We start from the raw sequence: 24,125 nt of genomic DNA, 5'->3' as shown, positions 1-24,125 counted from the left end.
AGCACTTTTCCTTGACCACCATCCAAATAACAGAGCAATTTCTTATCGTCTCTCCCAATAAATTAATCCACTGTTGATTTGAATTGGTTTTCATGCAGAATAAGCTTCAACGCTTTTAAAATAAATAAAATTATGAACATAATAGACAGTTCCTTTCTAAATGATGACACATATAACACGGTTGCTGACCCGTTTTGAGTGATCACTGTAGATGGACGGCTTGAATATGTCCAGGGTATAAAATGTATAAAAATTTGCATTGAGGCAATAAAAAAAACAAACAGTGGATTTCACAGGGAGTACAGTTGCAGCAATGATTAGCGGTGATTTATTACATGATTAAAAGCATCAGTTGTAACATTTATAAAATCATAACTTTTCATTGTTGTCTTTAGATAATTGTACGTATTCTTTACATCACAATCCTGCGAACCCAGTCACAAAAATTGCACTCCCTGTGAAAAAATATATATATCCTATTATATACATAGGTGCAAAAACTGCATTCATTTATATGTAATAAAGAACTGAAGTTAGCTTTTACCTTAACTTTTTTTGCATTTGAAGACATACAAAACTGGCATTGAACATTGGTCTGGATGATGACATGACAGGCCAGGTTAACCTAACCTAATTAATATTGATGTTCAGATATGTTGACCAACCAAAATCTTATGTACCTTAGACACACATCTAAAGACATCTGTTAATATTTAATTGAAAAAAAAAAAAAATAATACTAAGTCAGCAAGATACCTCTAAAAAAGATCTGATGCTCTGAGGAGTTCTTCACAAACCACCAGCCATGAGAGCTGTTGTGCTTGCCCTGACTGTAGCCCTTGTGGGTAAGTGAAATTTTAAAGTAAATGTCTTCCTCTTTCTCTTTTCTTTAAAGATTTCTCTTTAAGGAAAGTACATTAGAACATCTTTAAAAACTAAATTAGACAAGCCATTGTCAAAGCATTTTCTCTCTTTTTCAGCAAGACAACAGATCAAACTTGATAAGTAATATTTGGCTGATTCTGATAATTTACAATGATTGCATTCTTGCTTAAATTTAGAGAAATACTCTACCTTTTTCAGTTCCCTGAGTTTGCCCTCGATAAGACCTATGTGTACAAGTATGAGGCTCTACTCTTGGGCGGTCTTCCTCATGAAGGTCTGGCCAGAGCAGGTATAAATCTCAGCAGCAAGGTTCTCCTCAGTGCTGTGACAGAGAACACCTTCCTGATGAAGGTAATGACTATGAAAAACTATAGAAATTGATAGATTTCCACCCTACGGGACAACAACAAAAAATGTTAGCCACAATTGGCTGTTAAAAGCAACAATGCTCTCATTAAATTGAAAATGTCCCCTTACAGCTCATGGATCCTCTGCTCCATGAGTATGCTGGCATTTGGCCCAAGGATCCATTTGTTCCTGCCACTAAGCTCACCTCAGCACTGGCTGCTCAGCTTCAGATTCCCATCAAGTTTGAGTACGCTAATGGTGTGGTTGGGAAGGTATTTGCCCCTGCAGGAGTCTCCCCTACAGTCATGAATTTGAACAGATGTATCCTCAACATCCTTCAGCTCAATCTCAAGAAGACCCAGAACATCTGTGAGCTGTGAGAGGTAAAAAAGTGATCCTATTATCCTATTGTAGTTTTGAAGGCATTAGTGGTGCCTTTTTTCTGCCATCTTATTTTTTGACTTGTCCTTCAAGGCTGGAGCTCAGGGAGTGTGCAGGACCCAATATGTCATCAATGAGGATCCAAAGGCCAACCACATTATTGTCACCAAGTCTAAGGATCTGAGCCACTCCCAGGAGAGAATCATAAAGGAAGCTGGCTTGGCATACACTAAGAGGTATGCTGAATGTACAGAGGTAGTGAAGAAAACTGAAAAGGACTGAAATGTTTACTCAATGAAAATGCCAGAAGTCAAATCATCACACGCCATTCTCTCAACAGAGGGTCAAGAGTCTGATTGAAACTGCAAGTTACAACTACATCATGAAACCAGCTGCCACCGGAGTACTATCGCTGAGGCAACAGTTGAAGAAGTGCATCATTTTTCACCCTTCAATGAGATCCATGGTGCAGCAATGATGGAAGCAAAGTATGACTGACAATCTTTGAGATTTGTATAAGGAATACAAACTAACAATATTCCTAACATGTCGCATTAACTTTACGTTTAAAGGCTGGAATACACTACACAACATTAACAGATTTTGAAACGCTGGGCATCATACACTGACCGACTTTGTAATAGCCACAGAGGAAAAACTGGCCATCATAGACTAAACAACTTTAAATTTGTTCCGATCACAAAAGAATGCAGAAACGTGCACCTAGGCATCTTGTGACACATGAATACAATATGCTCTAAAAACCGCTTAACATATCAACCGTGTCTGGTGTCCTCCAACTGGATGGAATCATAGCCTGAAGCTAAAAAAAAAATCAGAGTCTGTGACCATCATACACTACTCGATTTTCCAATAATTCTGTCAACTCAAATCTGCAGACTGGCTAACTTTCGGCAACTAGCGATGGCTTATCCAAACTGTAAATCGGGGATACTCGGGGCAAAAATCGAGTAGTGTATTCCAGTCTTAAGTTAAAATTTCAGAAAACATCGAGGCTATCTGGGCTCAGTTCAAGGACAAACCAGTTTACAGGTACAATTTGTGAGCAGTATGTTAATAGGAATACAGTACAGGAGCATTTTCTTAATTATGTAAATATTTTAAACAATGATTCGGGTAGGCGCTGGCTCCTGGATGCTCTTCCTGCTGTTGGCACACCAGTCATTGTAAAATTATTCAAGGAGAAGTTCCTGGCTGGTGAATTTACCATTCCCGAGTTCATTCAGGCTCTTGTGGTTGCTCTGCAAATGGTCACTGCTGATTTTAAAACCATCCAGTTGACGGTTGTGGGTACATCTTACTATACACAAAATGCTGTTCTTCAAATCTTCCCTAAATCAAATGATTAATTTCTGTACCTTGCTGAACAGAGTTTGCTTTCCACAAGAAAATCCTCACAATCCCAGCACTGCATCAAGTTGTCATGCTTGGATATGGTTCCATGATTGGCAAGCACTGTGTTGCAGTTCCCACTTGCCAAGCTGAGCTTCTCAGGGTAAACATATCATGTACTCTCTAAATTTCTACCAATTATTTATTCTTTAATATTTGTCTAATTGTATGTGCCTCAAAGTCATCAGCCCATCCATGAGATTGCTGCAGAGGCCATGTACAAAGAATAACGTTCCTGAAATCACCTCGGATCTTAAAGTTCTGGGCAATGCTGGTCATCCTGCCAGTCTTAAACCCATCATGAAGCTCCTACCTGAACTGAGAACTGCATCTACTTCTCTGCCCCTTAAGATACAGGTTGATGCCATCTTGGCCCTGAGGAACATTGCCAAGAAAGAGCCCAAACTTGTAAGTGTCAGACATTGTAGAAATGAATAAAACATTATTATGCACATTTTCTTCTAACTAACCTTGTTTCCTGATTCAGGTTCAGCCAGTGGCCCTGCAGCTTGTATTGAACAGGGCTCTCCATCCAGAAGTGCACATGGTTGCTTGTATTGTGTTGTTTGAGACCAAGCCCTAAGTGGCTATCATTTCCAGTCTTGCTGGTGCTTTGAAGATTGAGACTAAGATGCATGTTCCAAGCTTTGCCTATTCCCACATCAGGTCATTGACCAGAATCACTGCTCCTGATATCCCAGACAGCATGCAGTGTCGGCCCAGATCCGGCCCTCATGGATTTCACGCGGGCCAAATGTGGGCTTGAATCTGGGCCAACACTATGTTGCTGTCTGGGATGGCAGCTGTGTAAGAAAATAAATAATTTTTCATAAATTTTACTTCATCACATCAAATGAGTACAAGCCAGAAGTAATAATGGTTGTTATTTTCAGTGCTGGTGCAGCTAATATTGCCATCAAGCTCATGAGCCACAAACTGGACAAGCTTAGCTTCCGTTTCAGCAGAGCCCTTCAGCTGGACTACTATTAAAGTAAGTCTGGGAAATTTCTTAAGAGAGCTAAGAAATGTTGGGTGTATTTCTTAAAATGCATAAAAATTCTCCTGACATAAAATATTGCATTATTTGTATTCTTGACTCTGTCCCTGTGCAGTTCCTCTTATGGTTAGAGCTGCTGGTAGTGCCTACATGATCAATGATGCTGCCACCATCCTGCGCAGTGCTTACCTGGCTGGAGCTGCTGCTGATGTTCTTGAGGTGGGGCAACCAAGATTTTTATTTATTTATTTATTTATTTATTTCTGATTCATGGTTTTAAATGGTTTCAGCCTTCACACATTTGATCCTCTCAAACAGATTGGTGTGAGAACTGAAGAAATACAGGAGGCTCATCTGCAATCTCCTTCTGCAGATGAAAGTATTGACCGTAAAACAAAGATTAAGCCCCCCTTTTAGTGCAGTAAATTTCCATATCCAGTGTATTGTATAATTTTCAAGCAAAATGAATATGATTTCTCTGTTTTAACTCCTCAAGCTTGCAAACTGGAAAGCCTTGCCAACCAATCAGCCATTGGCTTCAGCCTACATCAAATTACTTGGACTAGAAGTAGCCTTTGTCAACGCTGACAAGACAGTCATTGAAGAAGCGATACCGGTATTGTGTTGTAGATAATTTCTCCTCTCTCATTACCATATCTTTTTGTATTTTTTTGAGATATATCTAATTAATAATTCTCACAATTACAATTAAGTTTCTCATAAACACTATACCCAGATTGTGACTGGACCCAAACCACATGAACTGTTGAAGGCGGCCCTTAAAGCATTGGAGGAAGGAATTGCCTTGCAATATGCAAAACCCCTGCTCATGGCTGAAGTGCGCCTTATCTTGCCAACAGCAATCGGTGTGCCCATGGAGCTCAGTTTGTACAATGCTGCTGTTGCTGCTGCAAGTGTCAATGGTATGGGTTTTTTCTTAGAAATTTTAGATCCTTTACTCAGATGTGAGGGAGTGATTTCTTAGGTTGATGTTGTTCTATTGACCAGGCCACCATTACACCACCTCTCCCTGAAGAGATTGAGACCATGACTCTTGAGCAGCTTAAGAAAACTGATGTTCAACTCCAAGCTGAAGCTAGACCAAGGTACACTTTTGCAGCTACATTCATGAAGAGAAGATATAATGTGCACAGCAAGAGTTTTACAAACAAATCTCCTTTATTCTTATTTCAGTGTTGCTCTCCATACCTTTGCTGTGATGGGACTGAACACTGCCTTGATCCAAGCTGCTGTTAAGGCGAGAGGAAAGATTTGTACAATTGTACCTGGAAAAGTGGCTGCAAGAGCAGACATTCTAAAGGGCAACTAAAAGGTGGAAGCGCTGCCTGTTGAGGTTTCTGAACATATTGCTGCTGTGAGGTAATAAAATCCTAGTGATGCCAGTCATTTTGAATAAATTCATAAATTCCAAAAGTTTCTGAAAAGTTTGTCTAAGTTTTAAAATGGCAAGAATTGTTACACTCAATTTTTCTTTCCAGTCATCTGAGATACCAGATCAGGCTGCTCTGAGATCTGCCACACCATTCACAAGACTCTCTGTCTTGCTGTCCCATACACTGAAATCAAGGGATGCATTGAGGTGCACTCTCACAATGCTGCTTTTATCAGAAATGATCCTCTGTTCTGCATAATTGGACAGCACTCAGCCCGTGCCTCTGTGGCAAGAGGTACTTACAGAAAAGATTCATGAAACTCAAATATTTTCAGATGAAATTATAGTTAACAGTCTGTCGTTTCGGCTGTAGCTGAAGGTCCTGCAGTTGAAAGACTGGAGCTTGAAGTCCAAGTTGGTCCTAGAGCTGCTGAGAGGCTCCTTAAATAAATCCGTCTCATTGATGAGAAGACTCAAGAAGGAAAGGCCTTCCTGTTGAAACTGAGGGAAATCCTGGAGAATGAAGATAAAAATGTTTGTGTATCTTCTGAAAGCAGCAGCAGCAGCAGCCGTACCATCAACAGCAGTTCAAGCTCCTTCATGTCCAGCTCTCGTATGACTGAGGTGAGGATGTGGAATGTAATGTGTTGGATATAAATATGTATATTAATTTACACAGTCAATTTATATGGATTTTCAGACTGCCACCGTCATGAAGCCTTTCAGGAAATTCCACAAAGATCGGGTGACTACTAAAAATAGTTTAGTTAACAATGTTTTTTTTCATCATCAGCTATTAATCATGTCAATATCATTATTTTGCTTACAGTACATGGCACCCCATGGTGCCTCAAATGCAGTTAGCAGTGAAAGCACTGCATCTAGCTTCCAGAATCAGGTGAATCAGTTTGTGTCACTTGTTTGCTCATAATAACACAAAACACAAATGTAAAAGTAATTTTTGATGTAATTTTTTTTTTTCACCGTAAGCCTGGAAGTGCAATTAAAAAAATTATCAGGATTTATTTCTCATTTTAAAGTAAGCATAAATTTGTTTTCCAGGCCAAGGTTGCTTGGGGTCCAGGAATTGTTGAATAAAGTCGTTATTTTTGTTTTCTTCGCTTACATAAAGTGTTCCCGTCACTTCATATAACACAGATTGCACGTCTGAAGGCAGATGGAGTATTCTGACGACAACTTTCAAGTCAAGTCAAGTCATCTTTATTTATATAGCGTTTTAAACAAAAAAGATTGCGTCAAAGCAACTGAACAACATTAAGTAGGAAAACAGTGTGTCAATAATGCAAAAATAAATTTCATACCTTTTATGGACATTGACACTGTTATTTATTTGGCAGTCTATGAGACAGTCACAGGCCTCCTGGTTTTCATCCAAAATATCTTTAATTGTGCTCCGAAGACGAACAAAGTTTTTACGGGTTTGGAACGACATGGGGGTAAGTGATTAATGACAAAATTTTCATTTTGGGGTGGAGTATCCCTTTAAGCTATAGGGCTGTCACGTGATGAACAAACGACTCAAAAAACCCGAAGACTCGAAACAGAAGTGAACTCTTACAGGTGAAGTAATTTCAGTACAGAACCCATAGATAGTTACGCATGCGCGACTGAACGAATCACAGATGACTCGTTCATCCCGAGAAACTTACAGGATGTTTTTATAGTACAATGACTTCGTATATGTCAAAAGATCAATGGAATTTTTATTTCTTATTTCATGACCCCTTAATACTCATATGGTTAAAGCACATCTCATTGAAAAACTGACTAATCAGAATTATCTTCAAACTACGCAATGACATTTGTTTCAAACCAAAAATTTAGCTGAAATATGTCATTAGAGAATTTTTTTTAACTTCAATAACCCAATTACTGTACCTCATGATAAGTTAAGAAATAATTTATTAAAAGATGACAAAATTCCAAGCAGAACAGTCAAGAATGAACACTTTCAAGATGTATGACAGCTTTCTTTTCAGATAACTACACATAATAAATCGCTGACATTTACGTATTTTGAGAGCAAGAAATCGTAACCTATGTTTACCTTAACACTGGAAGTCATGTTCCTGGGAGTTGTGATTTAAATGGACAGCTAAATATCCCAAATTCTCCTTCGCGCCATTAACAATACATTAGTAGCTGAATGAGAAAGTTGACGTCATGTGCGTCAATGCGTGTGTGCGTCAACCAAAGGAAAGGTATGACATCCCATAAAAAAATTAAATGTTAACACTGTTTAACTAAAAGTAATTTTAAAGCCCAGCTGACAAGTTACATTTAAATACCTCAAACCTTAAAATGTACTGAATTTAATCTTTTTGCGTTGCATTTAGAATCCAGGTGTGGTATTACCCTTATTATCAAAGTACGAAACTGTCATTATTTCACGCCTTTACAAGAGTTACTTTATTTGAATAAATATTGAATAAAGCATTTTGCAAGACTATGTCTACACCATTTTATTTAAATGGAGCTTTTACCTTGGTATGTTTTACTGTATATGTGATATAGCACTTTATCCACATGCAACAATATATCACATCTTTGTGGTTTTGCAGCTGATTCAAACAACAATAATGGTACACCTGTTACCTGCAAATGTAGTTTCAAAGGCAAATGCACAATAAATACAATGAACATAAAGTATTTGAACTAGATTTGTCAAATGCATTATTCTTTACAACTTAAGATTGAAATAACTATACTTTATACTCAATAACAAAAAAAAATAAGTTACAAAAAGTGTACCAACACTGTTGAAAGTGATGCAGTTTTAACCAGGTATGTATAGGTAGATGCCCTATTAGCAGCTGTTTCTATGAGCTGCAATATTTAAACCGTCTGCCATATTGGAATAGTCAAAGCCGGTCTGTGAATACTCGAGAGCAAGTTCCCTGTCTGCAATTGTAGTTATAGGCTACGCATGCATGAATATATTATCTGCAGTAGACTTAAGCAGATGCTTTTTTCTATACTACTACAATATACAAGACAAAACTGTTAGCTAACAAGGAATTTAAAAGGTCATTTAGTTTAAAAACCTGTGCCAACACAAACCAACACATTCTTACCTGTAAAAGTTTGTTAAGAAATTTACAATTTACATTTTTTATAATCAGATGCTGCACAATGTTGTTGCATCATAAAACTCATTGATTTTTAGTGTGGGTGACAACATATAGACCGTTCCAAGATGGCGGACGCGTCAACATGTCTAAAGTGGTCAAATGTGGTATCTACCTATACATATCTATGGTTTTAAGTACCTAGAAGTAAACCATAAAAAGCTGTAACTAATACAACAACAACATATGAAAAACTAGAAATACTTTAGTTCATTTCTACTAGCAAAATGCAATATGAATAAATATCTATATGGAATTTCTAAATGAAAAATCCGGAGGCTTGTAAGATTCAGCAGCCTTTAGTCAACAATTGGCACATGATTCTGATATATTAATGTCCATATATTGAACGTTCTTCATAAAGATACTTCAATCACAATCAAACTCATTTATATTGGTTCCAGCTGTCGCTCTTCTGGTGTTGGAAGAAAATGTAGGTTCATCTTCAAGCAGTTCCATGGGTGTAGTTAGACTAAAGATGAGATTTGCTGACTTTACCAGAAATCGAAATGAGTTTCTCTTCATGACCAGAGTCTGCAAAATCAGAAAACAAATTCCAAGTTTTATTTGAAAGAGAAATTAAACTAGTAAAAAGAATGAACTTACGCTTTGAAAATTCATCAGTCCTGCGACTTTGTGGTTTCATTTGGTCTGCAAATGTTGTGTTCAGAAACTGGTGTTTGAGCCACATTGCACGATCGTCCTCAAAACACTTTCTCTGAAATGAGAAAAATTTGATTAAAATCAAGATGGATTCAGAAATCTGTAAAAACCAAGGATAAGCCAGAACCTCGTGGCCCAATCTGACGGCAGCCTCTGTGAAATTTCTCCTTTCGATTTCAAAGTTTTTCCTCTGTTCTTCAAACACTCTCAACTCTTCTTTCAAGCGTTCCTTCTCTTCCAGCATGTAGGAATCATTGAGAACGGCTGCGGTCTCCTCATCACAGGATGTGTTTAGCTGTTGCTGTAAAAATAAAGCAACGTTCATATTCTCTTGGAAATATCTGAAAGGTTCTTTGGAGAACTCAAAAATGGTTCTTCTATGGCATTGCTTGGAAAACTCCATTTTGGAATCTTTATTTTTAAGAGTGTAGGAATGCAGCTCTACTTGTGATTTTAAGCATCAATGACTTAATGAAATTGTCCCTCTACTTACTTGCAGAAGTTGTTGTTGAGTCTGAATAAACTCTTTGCACTGCTGGATTTCCAGCTTCAGCCTCTCTGTCTCATCTTCATGGAGTTTTTTGGAGATCATCTCTTCACTGTCTCCATCTTGCACCATGGATGCTCAACACAAAATAAAATACATTTATCTGTATATTTATTTTATAATAGTCTAATGTGTAACATTCTGTGCATAAGATGATAAGGCTGCTCAAGAATAAAGAAGAAGACATCGATTTGCCCTAAAGGTCTGTGAGCGGTATGCTCTACCTTGGCTGTCCAGTCTTTCCACGTGGTGTTTGAGTTTCCTCCACTGCTGACGAATGCTGTTGGTAAGTTTCTCCCGAGCATGATCACATGACATCTCAGGAGGTCCTTTCAAGGGTTCATCATCATCTGAATTTGTCTGCAGAGTTGACTGAAATATAACAAATGTTTCTTTTTCAAAATACCATTAGCAAACACAAACAATTATGAGCTGTATTAGTGTAAAATGGCTATGGACAAGGTCAAACCTGATCCATGTTATTGCTTTGTTTCTCTTCCTTTTGGCATGTCTCCTTTGAATTTAAAACCCCTACCATCTCGTGTTTCATCTGTTGAAGCACCTTCTTTAGCTCTATGTTTTCCACCATTAGCTCCCTCTGATGGTTATCAAATTCATTGAGTAGAGTTTTGTACATCTCTCCCTCTTGTCTGAAAAAAATCAAAACAAAACAAAAAGAAAGTCTAAAGTTTTCATATGATATTATAGAGAAGGGGAACTATAAAATAACCATTAAAATGGCAACAAACAACCCAAATGATTGTCTTTTACCTGGATTCAGTTTTTCCAGTTTTCCAAAGACATCTCCTCCCATCTGACCTTCTAACATAATTCAAAACTTCCATTCCTGAGAGGAAGTAGAAATTACTTTCAAAAGATCTGAAATCTCATGAAGGTCACTACATAATTAAAATGTTTCAGTTTTGCATCAACTGTTTCTTTAAGCAATTAATAAATGAAATTCTAAAACAATTTCCCAATAAGTCATCAGTGAACTTCACTGGTTTCCAGTGTCAGGATTCCCACACCTTGATTAACTTCAAATTCAAGGACCTTTCAAGGACTTTCCAGGTCCAATACCCTCAAATTCAAGGACTTGATGTGGGGACAGATTTCAAGTGAGAGCGAGGTTACATCGTGTTACCTTGTAAGATACATTGTTACAGTTTTCAAGTCTCAAACACAACTATGCAACTTTATTTTTGGCCATGACAGAGATCTGATATTCTATTTGTTGTATTTCTGTTTTGCATAAAACTGAAGAATATTTGGTACATCCTATACTGTATTCTAAAATGATACTAACTTTTGCCAGGATTTTATTGGAAAGAGCTTAGGCTCATGTAACCAGAAGTTTTAAGATATATGAATATGCTTTCAAGTTTTTCTTACCTCATGGGTTTACATTATATTAACAAGCAAAGCAATTCAACATTAATTTCACAGTGTGTCTTATTGCACAAAATAAATTCAAGTACTTTTAAGGACCTGTGTCAATGTATGTTTATTTTCAAAAACTTTCCAGGGCCTTGACATTTTTTTTCATATTCACAAACTTTCAAGGATTTCAAGGACCTGTGGGAACCCTGCAGTGTATATCATCATAAACATTTTTTACAACATTTTTTTTATTTTTTTGTAAATGCCCTTGAGCTTACCCTTGAGTTCACAGTGTGTGTGTATGTATATATATATATATATATATATATATATATATATATATATATATATATATATATATATATATATATATATATATATATATATATTTTTATTCAGAACAGATGCATTAATTACTAAAGATTACTAAAATTAAATTAACTAAAGAGACAGAAAAGATTTAAACTATTACAAAACAAATGCTATTCCTCTGAACTTAATAATTATCAAAAAATCCTGAAACCATGTTTTATTATTAGAATGATTTCTAAAGGATCATGTGACACTGAAGACCGGAGAAATTATGCTGAAAATTCAGCTTTGCATCACAGGAATATATTACATTTTAAATATATTTTCAAAAAGATATCAGTTATTTTAAATTGTAATAATATTTCACAATATTACTGGTTTACTGTATAAGAAGTCTTAAAGATGCCAATAGCACAGCATATATTTAGTATGTTATACTATTAGGAGATAAGCTTAAGTTTTACATTACCTTGTTTATTTTCCTTTTTGGCAATGAGTAGTTGATTGAGGCGCTCCTTTACTCTGTTGTGCTCCCTTTCTCTTCTCTTAATGTCATGGTTGTATTGTGTGGCACGACTTGCAATGATGCCCTGCAGCCTTTGTATCTATTAAAGTAAAAAGCATATTTAATAAAATAGCATATTTAAAAAAAAAAAAACAGTACATCACAGCTTTCTCGTTCATTTTTCATACCTCTTCTTTTGCATCTTTTAAGCAGTTTTGCAAAGTCTTTAAACTTGTTTCCAGCTGACGCTCTCGCTCGTGCAAGCGCATGTTTTCCTTCTTCGAAAGTTCAAGCTGGTCCTACAAAACAGAGAAAATTCATAGTTTTTCTTGTTTTGTTTACTGAAACAAAATAAGCCATAAAAAAAGTGTGATAAAAAAGCCAAACCTTTAGTCTGGAGTTGGTGAGATGTTGGTAGTGGAGGTCACTGCTGGACTTGAGCTGCTCCACCTCCAGCTCCTCCATCATCCCAACAGCTCGACGGTGTAGCTGAAGCAAGTCATATATGTTGTTCAGGGCAACCACAGCATCCAGATCACGGATGTTGTCCGAGTTTCGGAAAATTGGTGGAAAGCACAGGGACGACAATTCCTGTAAATGTAAAGAGTGGCAAGTCTATTAACAATGCTAGATTCAGGTAAGCTCTTGTTTAGATTCTTCAACTAGATTCATCCTCTTCAAACTCACAAGACAAGTTGCAAAACAAATATAAGAGCACCTACTGTACCTGATTGATGTATAGAATGCACTCAGGGATATTTTCTTCCGTGCAGAAGTTGCCTGAGACATTGAAAGAGCTTAAAGGCAGAGGAGGCATGACAGATGCCGAGTATAGTCTTGAAGGAGACATTCTAGTCAATAAAGTCTATATACTCTAGGAAGGAACAAGAAACATAGACATAAATAGTTAGCTGTATAAAATAATGCATAATCATAAAATGCATTATTAATTGTAAAGATTTGTCTTAAGTACATGTGGTACCGGTTCTGAGAGAATGCGAATACTGCTCTAAATTAGGTTAGGAGGTGAACCTGTGCTTAAAATAACTTTCCACAGTATTTTGAGTCACCTAATATTTCCCTTTTCCCACAAGACTTTGGTTATCTGGAGCACCGGCTGAAATCTCTGTTACTTTTCTCACCTATGTGAATAATATGCCAAATGCAACTGATTTAAAAGGAATATTTTGCCCAGAAATAATGTTATTATTTTCTCACCCACATCATTCCAAACCTGCTGTTACCACTTTTGCTTTTCTCCAAAAAGGAGAAAAAACTAAATGAAACCCCTAAAAGTAGTCCATATGACTTGTGCACAACATTCAAAGTCTGAATTATGAAGCCCAGCGACAGATTTCTGAAAAGAACAGACCTAAAACAGGATTTAAAATTTAAGATTTTTACTCCACCAAAGTTTTCCAGTAAAATACAGTATGGTGCCAAAAGTCAGCTTTGAGTTCATAACATTTTGGGCACAAAGCATGTGAGAACCAATGATGGTGACATAATGTGTTTAAAAGCAGCATATTCAGGCTGTTCCTCACACAAAATTATCATATATATCAGTGCACAATCATATCTCACTGGTTAGAAATCATTACAGTCTTAAAAATACAGGTTCAAGAAGGTTTTTTTTTCTTTATTTTTTTATTTCTTTCTGTAATGCCATAGAAAAACCATTTTGGTTCCCCAAAGAACCTTTCAGGGAACAGTTCTTAAAAGAATTGTTCTTAGTGTGAAAAACATTTCTAAAGAATCTTTTTCCACTATAAAGACCTTTTGTGGAATGGAAAGGTTCCATAGATGTTCAAGGTTCTTCATGGAACCATTAATACCTATATATATATATATATATATATATATATATATATATATATATATATATATATATATATATATGTGTGTGTGTGTGTGTGTGTTATTGCACAGAACGACAATACAAAATTGATGAGAAGGTAAATATTACTGAATAGCACAAACCTAGAACACACCATGATCAGATGTAAAGTAGGTTAAGGTGAATAGAAGGATTTCTGCATTAGGGCGCCGCATTTACACAAAATTACATTATGATAATGCGCCACAAAAGCGATTTTTGCATCTTTAATATTTAGGAATTACAGATGTTGTGGTTAACAAATGAGGACTTTAAGTTTTAAACCATCAGCGGTTCACTTACTGCGTATCTTTTGGCATTCAAGCGCACTCGTGAGGTTTGCCAGCTTCATTTCCCGACATTCGCCACGGATTGACACATATTTTCCAGATAAGTTATTATGCGTGATAAAGCTGTAGCACTTCGTTACATTGATGCAGGAGCCTTCTGGACAACTCAACCTTGAACGAAAACACTCACACGCAAATGCGTTGCCATGCAACAAAAATGAGGGCGTGTCATTGGCTGTAACTCATGCGCGCCCCCGCGTCATAGCAGTCAGTGCAGGGTCTAAACACTTAAATATGCTAGTTACTCTAATAAAGTAATGTACTTTATTGCCATACAAAAAAAATACAACATTGTTCTCTTAGTTTAATGCACAAAACAATAACAGCTGCAATATATCAGCAATCAAAATCTGCATATTTTAAGCATATCTCCTTTAAATGACAAATTATGCACACATCTTACACACCAACAATAAACCATTTTTAAATAGTCCTGACAAAACATATACAACATTGTTCTCTTAGTTTAATGCACAAAACAATAACAGCTGCAATATATCAGCAATCAAATGTAATACTCTGCACATACTTATACACCAACAATAAGTATACGCTTAAATAATGTCAGTTAGCATGTCTGCTAAACAAGTCAATGTATTTGTTAAGGTTTCTGTTGTGACTGTGCTTATTTATGACTGCAGCACATAAGTTAACTGCTAACAGGAACAGGAAGACCCAGAGGTTCGTCTTCCTGGAACAAAGGGTCTGCGGGGTTTCTTTTTGCCTCCAGCCACCAAGATATCATTTCACCTTTCTCCTGTTTAACAAAGAGTCACAATTAGTAAATCTCCTCCAGTGCATCTTAAATACAATACTCTGACAGACAGCATCATACAAAAAGAAAGAAAGAGGGGGAGAGAGAGCAACAGAGCAGAGGTGTGTATTCGCTTGTGCATAATGAACAGACATCACTTAATCATCTTGTTATGCTTATATATAAATATAGTTCAATGCTTTAGAGTTTCTAAAGCATAGGAGCACATATACATATGAATGCTTTCGAGCAATACTCACAAAGTATTGTGTTCAACCAAGAAACTTTGCATTCACATGCAAAACCTTTTCATTACCCTTTTCTCTCGGAAATCCATTGCGTTGCCCGGAGAAACTTAGCAGTCTCTCGTGAAACATTTGCATTATTTTGAAAAAGTATTGCATTTCCTGAAGAAGCATTGCATTTTCTAGCTAAATTTTTGCATTACCACAATAAACTTTGCATTTGCTCAGAAAACTTTTGCATATTGCATTCCCCAGAGAAATGTAGCAATATCTTGCAAAACTTCTGCGTTATGTTTAAAAAGTGTTGCTCTTCCTCAAGGAACATTGAATTTGCCCCCAAAATTTTTGCATAACCCTGAGAAAAATTTGCATTCTCTTGCAAAAATACTGCATTCCTCTGGTAAACTTAATCTCTCGTGATATGTTTGCGTTATGTCGAAAAACTCTTGCATTTCCACAAGAAACATATACAAGTACACAAGACAATACTTATATACATATACATATACATATACACAAACATATACAATCAATTACTGTATAAGCAATGAATGGCCCATCCTACCTTCACATAGAGAGACCCAAGACACATCAGCACATATCCACCAAGTGTGTGTAGATGATCTGCTGTAAAACCACTGCACTGCATCTTTAAATCTGTAAACATGAAAAAAACAACAATAACACATATAAAAGCCTGAAAATTGTTTAATAATGATCCATGACACCCATGAGATTTTTGGTTAGCTTTATCTTTTAATCTCCACAGAAGTTCAAGAAAGGGAAATATTTGGATGCGTCATTCGATTTTATCACATTTTAACCAACAAATCATTGCAAATATTTACAAGATTCCATTCCCCCGGAAATGTCAGACAGGATCAGTTACTAACTGACGCTGTGTAAACAGCTGCATTTGCCCAAATACCTTCACTGGTGGACTCCATACGGGACACTGTGTTTACAGTGTTGCCAAATAAGCAGTAGGCTATCTTGACATTTTGGTGCCAACCACCCCAGCTACAACAGGGCCTAAAAACAAACAAACATAAACTACTTCTAATTCAAAGGATGTAGTTAATAAAAAATAATCAAAAAAAAATGAAAGATAGCTGAATCAAACCCACACTCACCAACCAAAACAAAAACAATTAATAAACATAACAAAAAATAATTAAACATACATCAAAGATCTCAAAGGTTTGAATGCACTTTTTTTTAAAGAATGTGATGCATTTATTCAGCATAATGCATTAAAATGATGAAATGTGACAGTAAAGACATTGCAAAATATTGTTACAAAAATGTTCTAATGTTCAAAAACAGTTCTTTTAATATTTCAGATTACTGTTTTCACTGTAAATACAGCCTTGATGAGCATAAAAGACATTTAAAAAAAACACACTACACATAAAAACATAATATATTATAATATAAAATAAAAATGTCACTTGGCCCAAAAAACTTGGCTTTAAAAAAACAAATATTTCAAATAAATAAATCATTCATTTTCATGCTTGCCTGAAATATAGAGTGGTGTTGGAGTAACTTTGGGCTTCTGCTGTGCATCTCTGACGAAGATCATCAGCCACTGGTTTCGGTAACATGCCTGACACAAAGAGAAATTATATATTAATGCAAAATATCGAGCTATTAACTAATCATCTGAAATCAACTAATTAACTCTAAACACCTGCAAAAATCTCAGATTCCTGAGGCTTTTAAAAACTCCCAGCCTTCTGGGTTCATTACCTCCGCTGTTTTTTCAAACCGCAATCATTAAGACTGCCGACCTGACTGCTGTCCATATACACCCCTCAAGCGATATTTAAGACAAAAAGAAATGCATTAATCAAGGCATCTCAAATCTCACAACGAGAAGAGGTGACCGGACCCTGAGGAAGGATTGTGGAGAAGGACCGATCCTGGAGTAGAAACTCCAGAGCCACCGTGCACAGGCGTGTGCTTCTGAACCAGAAACAGCGGCAGAAGCGCCTGACCTGAGAGAAGCAGCAGCACTGGACTGTTGCTCAGTGGTCCATGCCCTTACTTTAAATGCTGGTGTTTGGTCCACTGGTTTTTATCAAGGGCAGGGTCAATGCAGCTAGCGGAGAAGCATTCCATCTGGCTTTACGTTTTTTTTCAGCACGACCTGCAAATAGGGTTTACTGATACCTATAGAGAATATATTGTGAAGAGAAAGTTGAGAGATCCATAACACCCTCAGCAGGCCACAGGCTGATATATAGAAAGCAGTCATTTCTGCATATTTCACGATGGCTTCTGTATATATATGAACATATATTTAGGAAGGTTGATTTTTTGTATTAAAAAACACTATTTGGTCGGATGAATATATATATATATGAGCTATCATCATATATATATATATATATAATATATATATATATATATATGGATATATATGCTATTTGCATTCTGTACTATTATATTATTATACTGTTAAATATATACCAGATGCATATAATCACTCAAATTATTCTAGTCCAATCACTGTATGCTCATTGTGCTTTCAATAATTGTATTTTTCTTTTATAACTGTAAAAGAAAGACGAGATACATACCAGGTTCATCATCATATCCACAGGGCTGACCTTGTGTGGTTTCATTATATCGAGAATCTTTTTCACCTGCTCAAACGTCGGCCTTATTGTGGTTCCAGCATCTCTTTATCAGCTGCGTGAAATTTGACTATGAACACTGAGTGCTTTTTATTTATTCACAGTTATCATCTTTTAATCAGGCATAGAAAACATTCACATCAGCGGCAATTCATGAAATGTTCTGCAGAAGGAAATGTCCTCAAGTAAATTGCATGCATCAGTTACATCCATACAAACCTCACAGTAATCATCAGGATCTGGGCAATCATTGTCTGGTTTCCCAGCCTCGTTTGGGAAGTGATGGGCGCCACATGACATCAAGCTTCACTGAATCTGCCTGTTCCTGCTCATGAAACAATAACTGCATTTCTTATCATCACCTATCAAGCAAAAACAGTCTAAAAATCCTCAAACCTTCCTGATCCTTGTATACTTACTGAAATGAGGTCACTGCTAATGGCAGTTTCCACCAAGATAATAGAGTAGCTTGAGAAAAGGTAGAAAATACAAATGTTTATTTTACACTTCTTTGAGACTGAGTTTTATTTAAGAACACATTGCTCTGGGGTGCATCCATAAAATATACAAAACATTTACATGTATCTGAAGACAAGAACAGGGTCATTCCTGTCATATTATGTCATATTATGTCTGTACATTTTCTAGTCTTATTAATAGCTGAATAACTTTTTTATTTATTTGTCATTCTCATGTCTATATATATATATAATTTTATTTATTTATTTATTAGAATTTGGAATAATTAAGGTTTTTGTAATGATTTTAAAGAATTTTGAATGACTTCAGAAGGATCATCTGACACTGAAGGTAATGGCTTCTGAAAATTTTGCCATCACAGAAATAAATTACAATTTAAAATATATTCAAAAATCAATTTTATTTTAAATTGTAATATTATTTCACCATATTATTGTTTTTTCCATATTTTTGATCAAATAAATGTGCCTTGGTGATCATAAGAGCATCTTTCGATAAACAAAAAAACTTAATTATTCCAAACTTTTTGTTTGTTTCATTTAAATTAAATGATTATTTTATATAAATAATATATTTTAATAAATATTTTAATTTTTTAACTTATTAACATTTTAGCCGATTTATTGGGAAATGTTAAAGATTTTTAAATTCACTTTAGAATATTTCAAATATGTATTTATCTGCCTTTTTTTTTAATTTAAGGGTTAATAGATGGTTAAAAATATATAAAGTTCAAGCATTTGAACCAACCTGTACACACCAGCTGCAGCTGTGAAACTAGTGCTGATTCTCAGCAGAACTTCAGGTGCGCAGTAAATGATATGTTTTGACATTGGAAATTGGTGCTCATGTCCTTGAAGTCCTCCTTTCTATAGGCCATTAGCCCATAATCTGTATCATTAAATATTATATGTCTTATTTCATATTTCTTATTTTTCTCATATGTAGTAATATATATATATATAAGAAGTGTGGCTCTAGAAAATCTAAAATGATGTACCTGATATTTTGCAGACCGACCGGTTGTCAGTCACACAGTTGTGTGAATGAAGACAGCCGTGAAACATTTTGTGCTGATGCAGGTAAGCCATTCCTCAGGCAATATCAGTAGCAAAGGACAATCTGTAGATGTTAAGTGTTCAATTCATTTGTTTCCCTCATGAAGTTTTTAAAGAGCTTTCCCACAATGCCACAAGACAGATTTACCGAAAACACATAGTCCTCTTTCAACATCACGTCTACCAGGCTTCCCTTTGGACAGTATTCAGTGATAATGCTCACGAAAGGAATTTCAATTGCCACCTCCAATGAACTTGGAGAGGTTTGGGTGATCAAGCTCCCTGGTAAAAAGAAACAGTCACAGTCTTAATTACTTCGCCAAATATTTGCCTTGAATTACCCACTTAAGTCACAAAGTCACTTGTTCCAGTAAAGGTACGTCTGATTTCAGTGTAGTTTCATTTGCAAGAATTGTGGGTACAGTTACTCACCTGACCTCTTTGACTTCTTTTCTGATTGTTTTGGTGAGGGTAAAGTGTTTCTTCTGGATGTGTTTAACAGCTACAGTCCTTCCATCACTGTAAAAACAAGGGTTACTCCACCGCAAAATGAAAATTTTGTCATTAAACACTTACCACCATGTCGTTCCAAACCCGTAAAAGCTTCATTCGTACAGATTCGTACAGTACACAGGCTGTGTCAGCCTCGCTGCATCAATGCGCTGTTTGCTTTCAAACTAAAGCATAAATACACAAAAAAAATGTATCCGTGTGGCGTGGCTGACACAGAAGAGCGTACGCCATCTGCGTACTACTCAGATTTGTCAAAATGGCGCTACGCTGATTTGCAGAGACACAGAGGAGAGGTCTTTATTAATAAATGGAATTTAAACATTTTCCAAGTAAAGGCAAAGTATCTCAGGGAAATGCAAAAGTTTTTTGAGGAAACTGAAGGGTTTCGCAAGCAAACACAAAGTTTCTTGAAGAACGCAACAGTTTTGCAAGTGAAAGAAAGGTTTCTCAGGAGAGCTCAAATGTTTTGCAAACAAATGCAGAGATTTCTGGGGAAACACAACAGTTTTGCTAGTGAACACTAAATAATTGACTAATTTCTCCTTAGCTTCTCCTCAGACCATGTCCATTTGGACATTACTTCTCTGTGAAAAACTTGCACATACTAAGGTATCATTGGTGGCTGCTAGAGCATTGCTATGCATGATGTTATTGTGGTTGCTAAGATGTTAGTTGATTGCTTATTTGGTTCAAATCAAAAGAGCCCACCCCAAGTCCTTCCTTCACTGTAAGTTTATTGTCCCATTATATCATCTGCACGTTTTATCTAGGTCTCTTAATAGAGAAAATATTTGTCTGGTGTTGAACCGGCATTCTCATCTCCAGCGTCAAGATAAAACCACTGCAGAACAAGGCCACAGGAGCCCAATGGCCACACTGATGGAGGTGGGAATAGGACAAACTCCACAGTCAGCGGGACACATCAGACAGCAATCCTCCAGCTCAAAGATGTCATCGCCACACACTGACGCACAAGCACAAATGAAAGTACAACATACTGTAGCCTAGACAAACATCCCTAGACAAAGATTAGTTTTGTTCTCATATGACACTAATGATTTCCTGGACCAGTATTAGAATATGTCAACAATTAACCTAGCTTACTCAAACACTTCTTTTAAAAGGTGTATTTTGTGTAACATCTATATCCTTGATGTATTGTTTGAAGACATTTTTTCCGTAAATCCCTAAAGCGTTTAACAAGTTATACTTACCCTTTGCGCTGACTACTAACACCTTGGACTCTAGTGCTGCATGCATCTGTCCCACTTTGACATGAGCAATGAGCAATGTAACTCCTAAATGGACACGCACCACCTGGTTAAAAATAATTAAAATTACCATTGATAACATAAAAAATATATAAAATATAATTAATAAAATAAAATATAAAATGTAAAAATAAAATAAAATAAAAAAGATAATATAATTAATCAAATAAATTAAATGTAAAAAATAAAATAAATAATAAAAAAAATGAATTGCTTGTAAACTTTGATGTCCGCAGCAGTTGGCTCATCTTGCCAGCTTTGGATATCGTGCGAGTCACAATTTCGCCATCGTCTGGAATCCAGAGACCACAAATCCCTCCACCTCTCTAAACAGACAAAATACAATCGCCTGACTGTTAAAAGTTTAATTGGTTGTGGAGCAATCAAGGCTAATATTGACTGTCAAACATGATGCTCAAATTATAATAACAGCTTACCAAACTGTATAGTTAATAGCACCAGTTTAAGTAGAACCTGAACAATTCCCAATCAAGACCTTCTGCCCCTTTCCTCACTTTCTCTCTCTCTCTCTCTCACACACACACACATAAACACACATACACTGTTAATCGATTAAAATATTAAATCGCGATTAATCACATGATTGTCATGAGTTAACTTGTGATTAAACGCAACTTAATCGCAACTTTTTATATGTTCTAAATGTACCTTAATACTTTTCAAATTTTTAATACTCTAATCAACATGGGCATGGACAAATATGGATGCTTTATGCAAATATATGCTTATTATTAGTGAAACCATAGTCAGCATAGAGCATGAACACTAGACATGTTTCAAAGGTCACAGATGTTTTTCAAAGGACTTGTTCATGTCTATTAGACACACGAAAAAAGAACATACAAATACCAGGTTCCCATTACTTTTCTTTCTTTGCACTGAGCAATACTTACACAAGCCTGTTTACACTATTCGCACGACAGGGCAGCTCACTTCTTCTGAACATGCAAAATGTACATTTATTATTACATTTGATTGCCTCTCTGTTCCCACTGTATTTTGATGCAGCTAAATTCTCAATAATTCTCAGTTTTCATTAATGTATGTTACCGTTTCTGTTGTCAGACAATGGAATTAATATGAAATAGTGACTGAAACGCGACCCGTTAAGACTACATCACTAGCTCTCCCTTCCAAGATGATAATCTGCACAAAAATCCTGATTTATAATCGTGCAGGCGTCTGATGAAATCAAATAAGCTACCTATATTTGCTACCTACAAATAGGCGGCACTACCGGCGAGTCTCAGAAACTAAATAAGGTTTGCGCAAACCCTGAAGATTTGTCGCTAGGTGCTTTTCTAAAGTCTGGTGGCCATCCTTGGTATTAAAGTCTTCACCTTTGAACTATAATGTGTTATATTTGTAATTTTTTGGTGGCCCCTGAGCAAGATAAAGTTATGAATCTTTGCATGTTTCCTGAGAATGACTTGTTCTCCATATATATAAAGTTTTGAAGAGTTAGAATAACAAACTTTAAAGATATAAGAAAATTACACTTACCTTTTTTAATGTTACTTTAATTTTCTTTTACAGAAAACAAATAAATTGTAAATTGTAATAACTTATTTTTTACATTTGGATATTTAATAATATTTAATAAAAATTGTAAGTAATAATTAAAATATGTTCTATTATATTATTAAATCTAAATTTATTATATTATAAATGTTTCTTTAAGTAATAATACATTAAATTATATTTTATTTAATAAAAATTTTAATAAATATTTTATTTAATTGTTATTTAAATAATAATGGATTTAATTACATTCGATATATTACTTGATTTAATTTAGATTTTTAATATATTTTTAAAGCAACTGTGTTTTGATGACAAGATGATTAAGATGTAGCTTACGTCATTTCAGCAAATTTGTCCCCAAAGCATAAGTAGTTTAGAAACACTCAAACCCACACACATGCTCATACATGCAACCACCACAGGGCATTTACAATGATAATGGTCTACACTTGTAATATCACAGTCTTTGATGTCGTGCCAAATGCCACATTTAGCCTAGTTTTTATTTCAAAGATTTCAGCAGCAATGTGACTAAATCCAAGAGCACTTTCTGTAGGCTTCACTCCAACCATAACAATACTGACCATGAGCGCAAGAGGACAGGAGTGAATGTTGGCATAGTAAACGCAGCAGTTGTCTCCAGTTTGCGGGACATTTGTGCTCGAGGCAGAATCTTTTGGCCTCTGAGGCATTACTGTGAGAGAAAGTGTATAGTATAACCAATGGTATGTAAAGCCAACGTTTCATTCATTGTGAACATTCAATGAAGTAAAAAGTGTTTTCTACACATAAAAAATCAACACTCAAAAAAGCAAAAATTGTTTCTCCACACACAACTAAACCATAAAATATAAGTTCAACACAAGCCATCCGTGCTCACCTGACCTGTAAAATTTCGTTTTTAATGGCGTATTCATAAAAGGAATCAGAGGCAGTGACAGAATAGGTAACGTTGAACTCCTGTGACCTTTTCTGGTGGACGTTGAACACAAGCCATTTCTAATCCTGTGAAAACATACAAGTGGGTGTGAAGCAATTAAGGAAACTTGAAAGGGAAATCTCCAAGTGATCTACTAAAGCAAATGTTTATCTTCTTAAAGGAAACATCCCTTTCAAATAAACCACACTTATTTTGTTGGCCTACTGATTAGGAAACTTCCTTTAAATTGATGGTTTGTACATTTAAGGCCTCGTCTCCGGCTCTTGAAGGGAGAGTTTACCAAAAATGTTAACTAAACAAAAACTAAATTATTTAATTGATTTAAACAAGTGTCAATATGTACAATGTAAAAATAAAATAAAACATAAAATAAAATATAAAATAAAATAAATGAAAAGAAACTACATTACATTTAATTAAATAAGAAAATTAAATAATTATTTTAACAAGTGTTAATGTGTACCATTTATACGCTTGG

The 24,125-nt window shown here is 35.7% G+C and overlaps 1 protein-coding gene and 1 pseudogene across 2 annotated transcripts; one reads left to right on the top strand and one right to left on the bottom strand.

Moving 5' to 3' along the window:
* The first annotated feature begins 805 nt into the window (after nucleotides 1–805).
* LOC109047595 lies at nucleotides 806–6,626 on the top strand (annotated as a pseudogene).
* Nucleotides 6,627–7,323: 697 nt separating this feature from the next.
* Nucleotides 7,324–14,358, bottom strand: LOC109047594 (afadin- and alpha-actinin-binding protein-like). 2 transcript variants are annotated; one of them, XM_042711940.1, is made up of 12 exons: nucleotides 14,153–14,358; nucleotides 12,701–12,847; nucleotides 12,361–12,564; nucleotides 12,162–12,272; nucleotides 11,938–12,073; nucleotides 10,548–10,623; nucleotides 10,246–10,426; nucleotides 10,001–10,148; nucleotides 9,723–9,853; nucleotides 9,357–9,530; nucleotides 9,173–9,284; nucleotides 7,324–9,100 (listed from the first exon to the last, which is right to left on the bottom strand). In XM_042711940.1, exons 2-12 carry the CDS (start codon nucleotides 12,821–12,823, stop codon nucleotides 9,039–9,041), a joined length of 1,458 nt encoding a protein of 485 aa, XP_042567874.1. In that variant the 5' UTR covers nucleotides 12,824–12,847; nucleotides 14,153–14,358; the 3' UTR covers nucleotides 7,324–9,038. The 2 variants fall into 2 exon arrangements, with proteins under 2 accessions (XP_042567874.1, XP_042567876.1); XM_042711942.1 differs by having other exon boundaries at nucleotides 12,701–12,770.
* Nucleotides 14,359–24,125: the final 9,767 nt, after the last annotated feature.

The sequence above is a fragment of the Cyprinus carpio genome, chromosome A22 (genome assembly GCF_018340385.1).
Source record: "Cyprinus carpio isolate SPL01 chromosome A22, ASM1834038v1, whole genome shotgun sequence".
Classification (NCBI taxonomy): Eukaryota; Metazoa; Chordata; class Actinopteri; order Cypriniformes; family Cyprinidae; genus Cyprinus; species Cyprinus carpio.
Note: the sequence above shows the minus strand (reverse complement) of the source record. Positions and strands in the feature narration are given on the sequence as shown.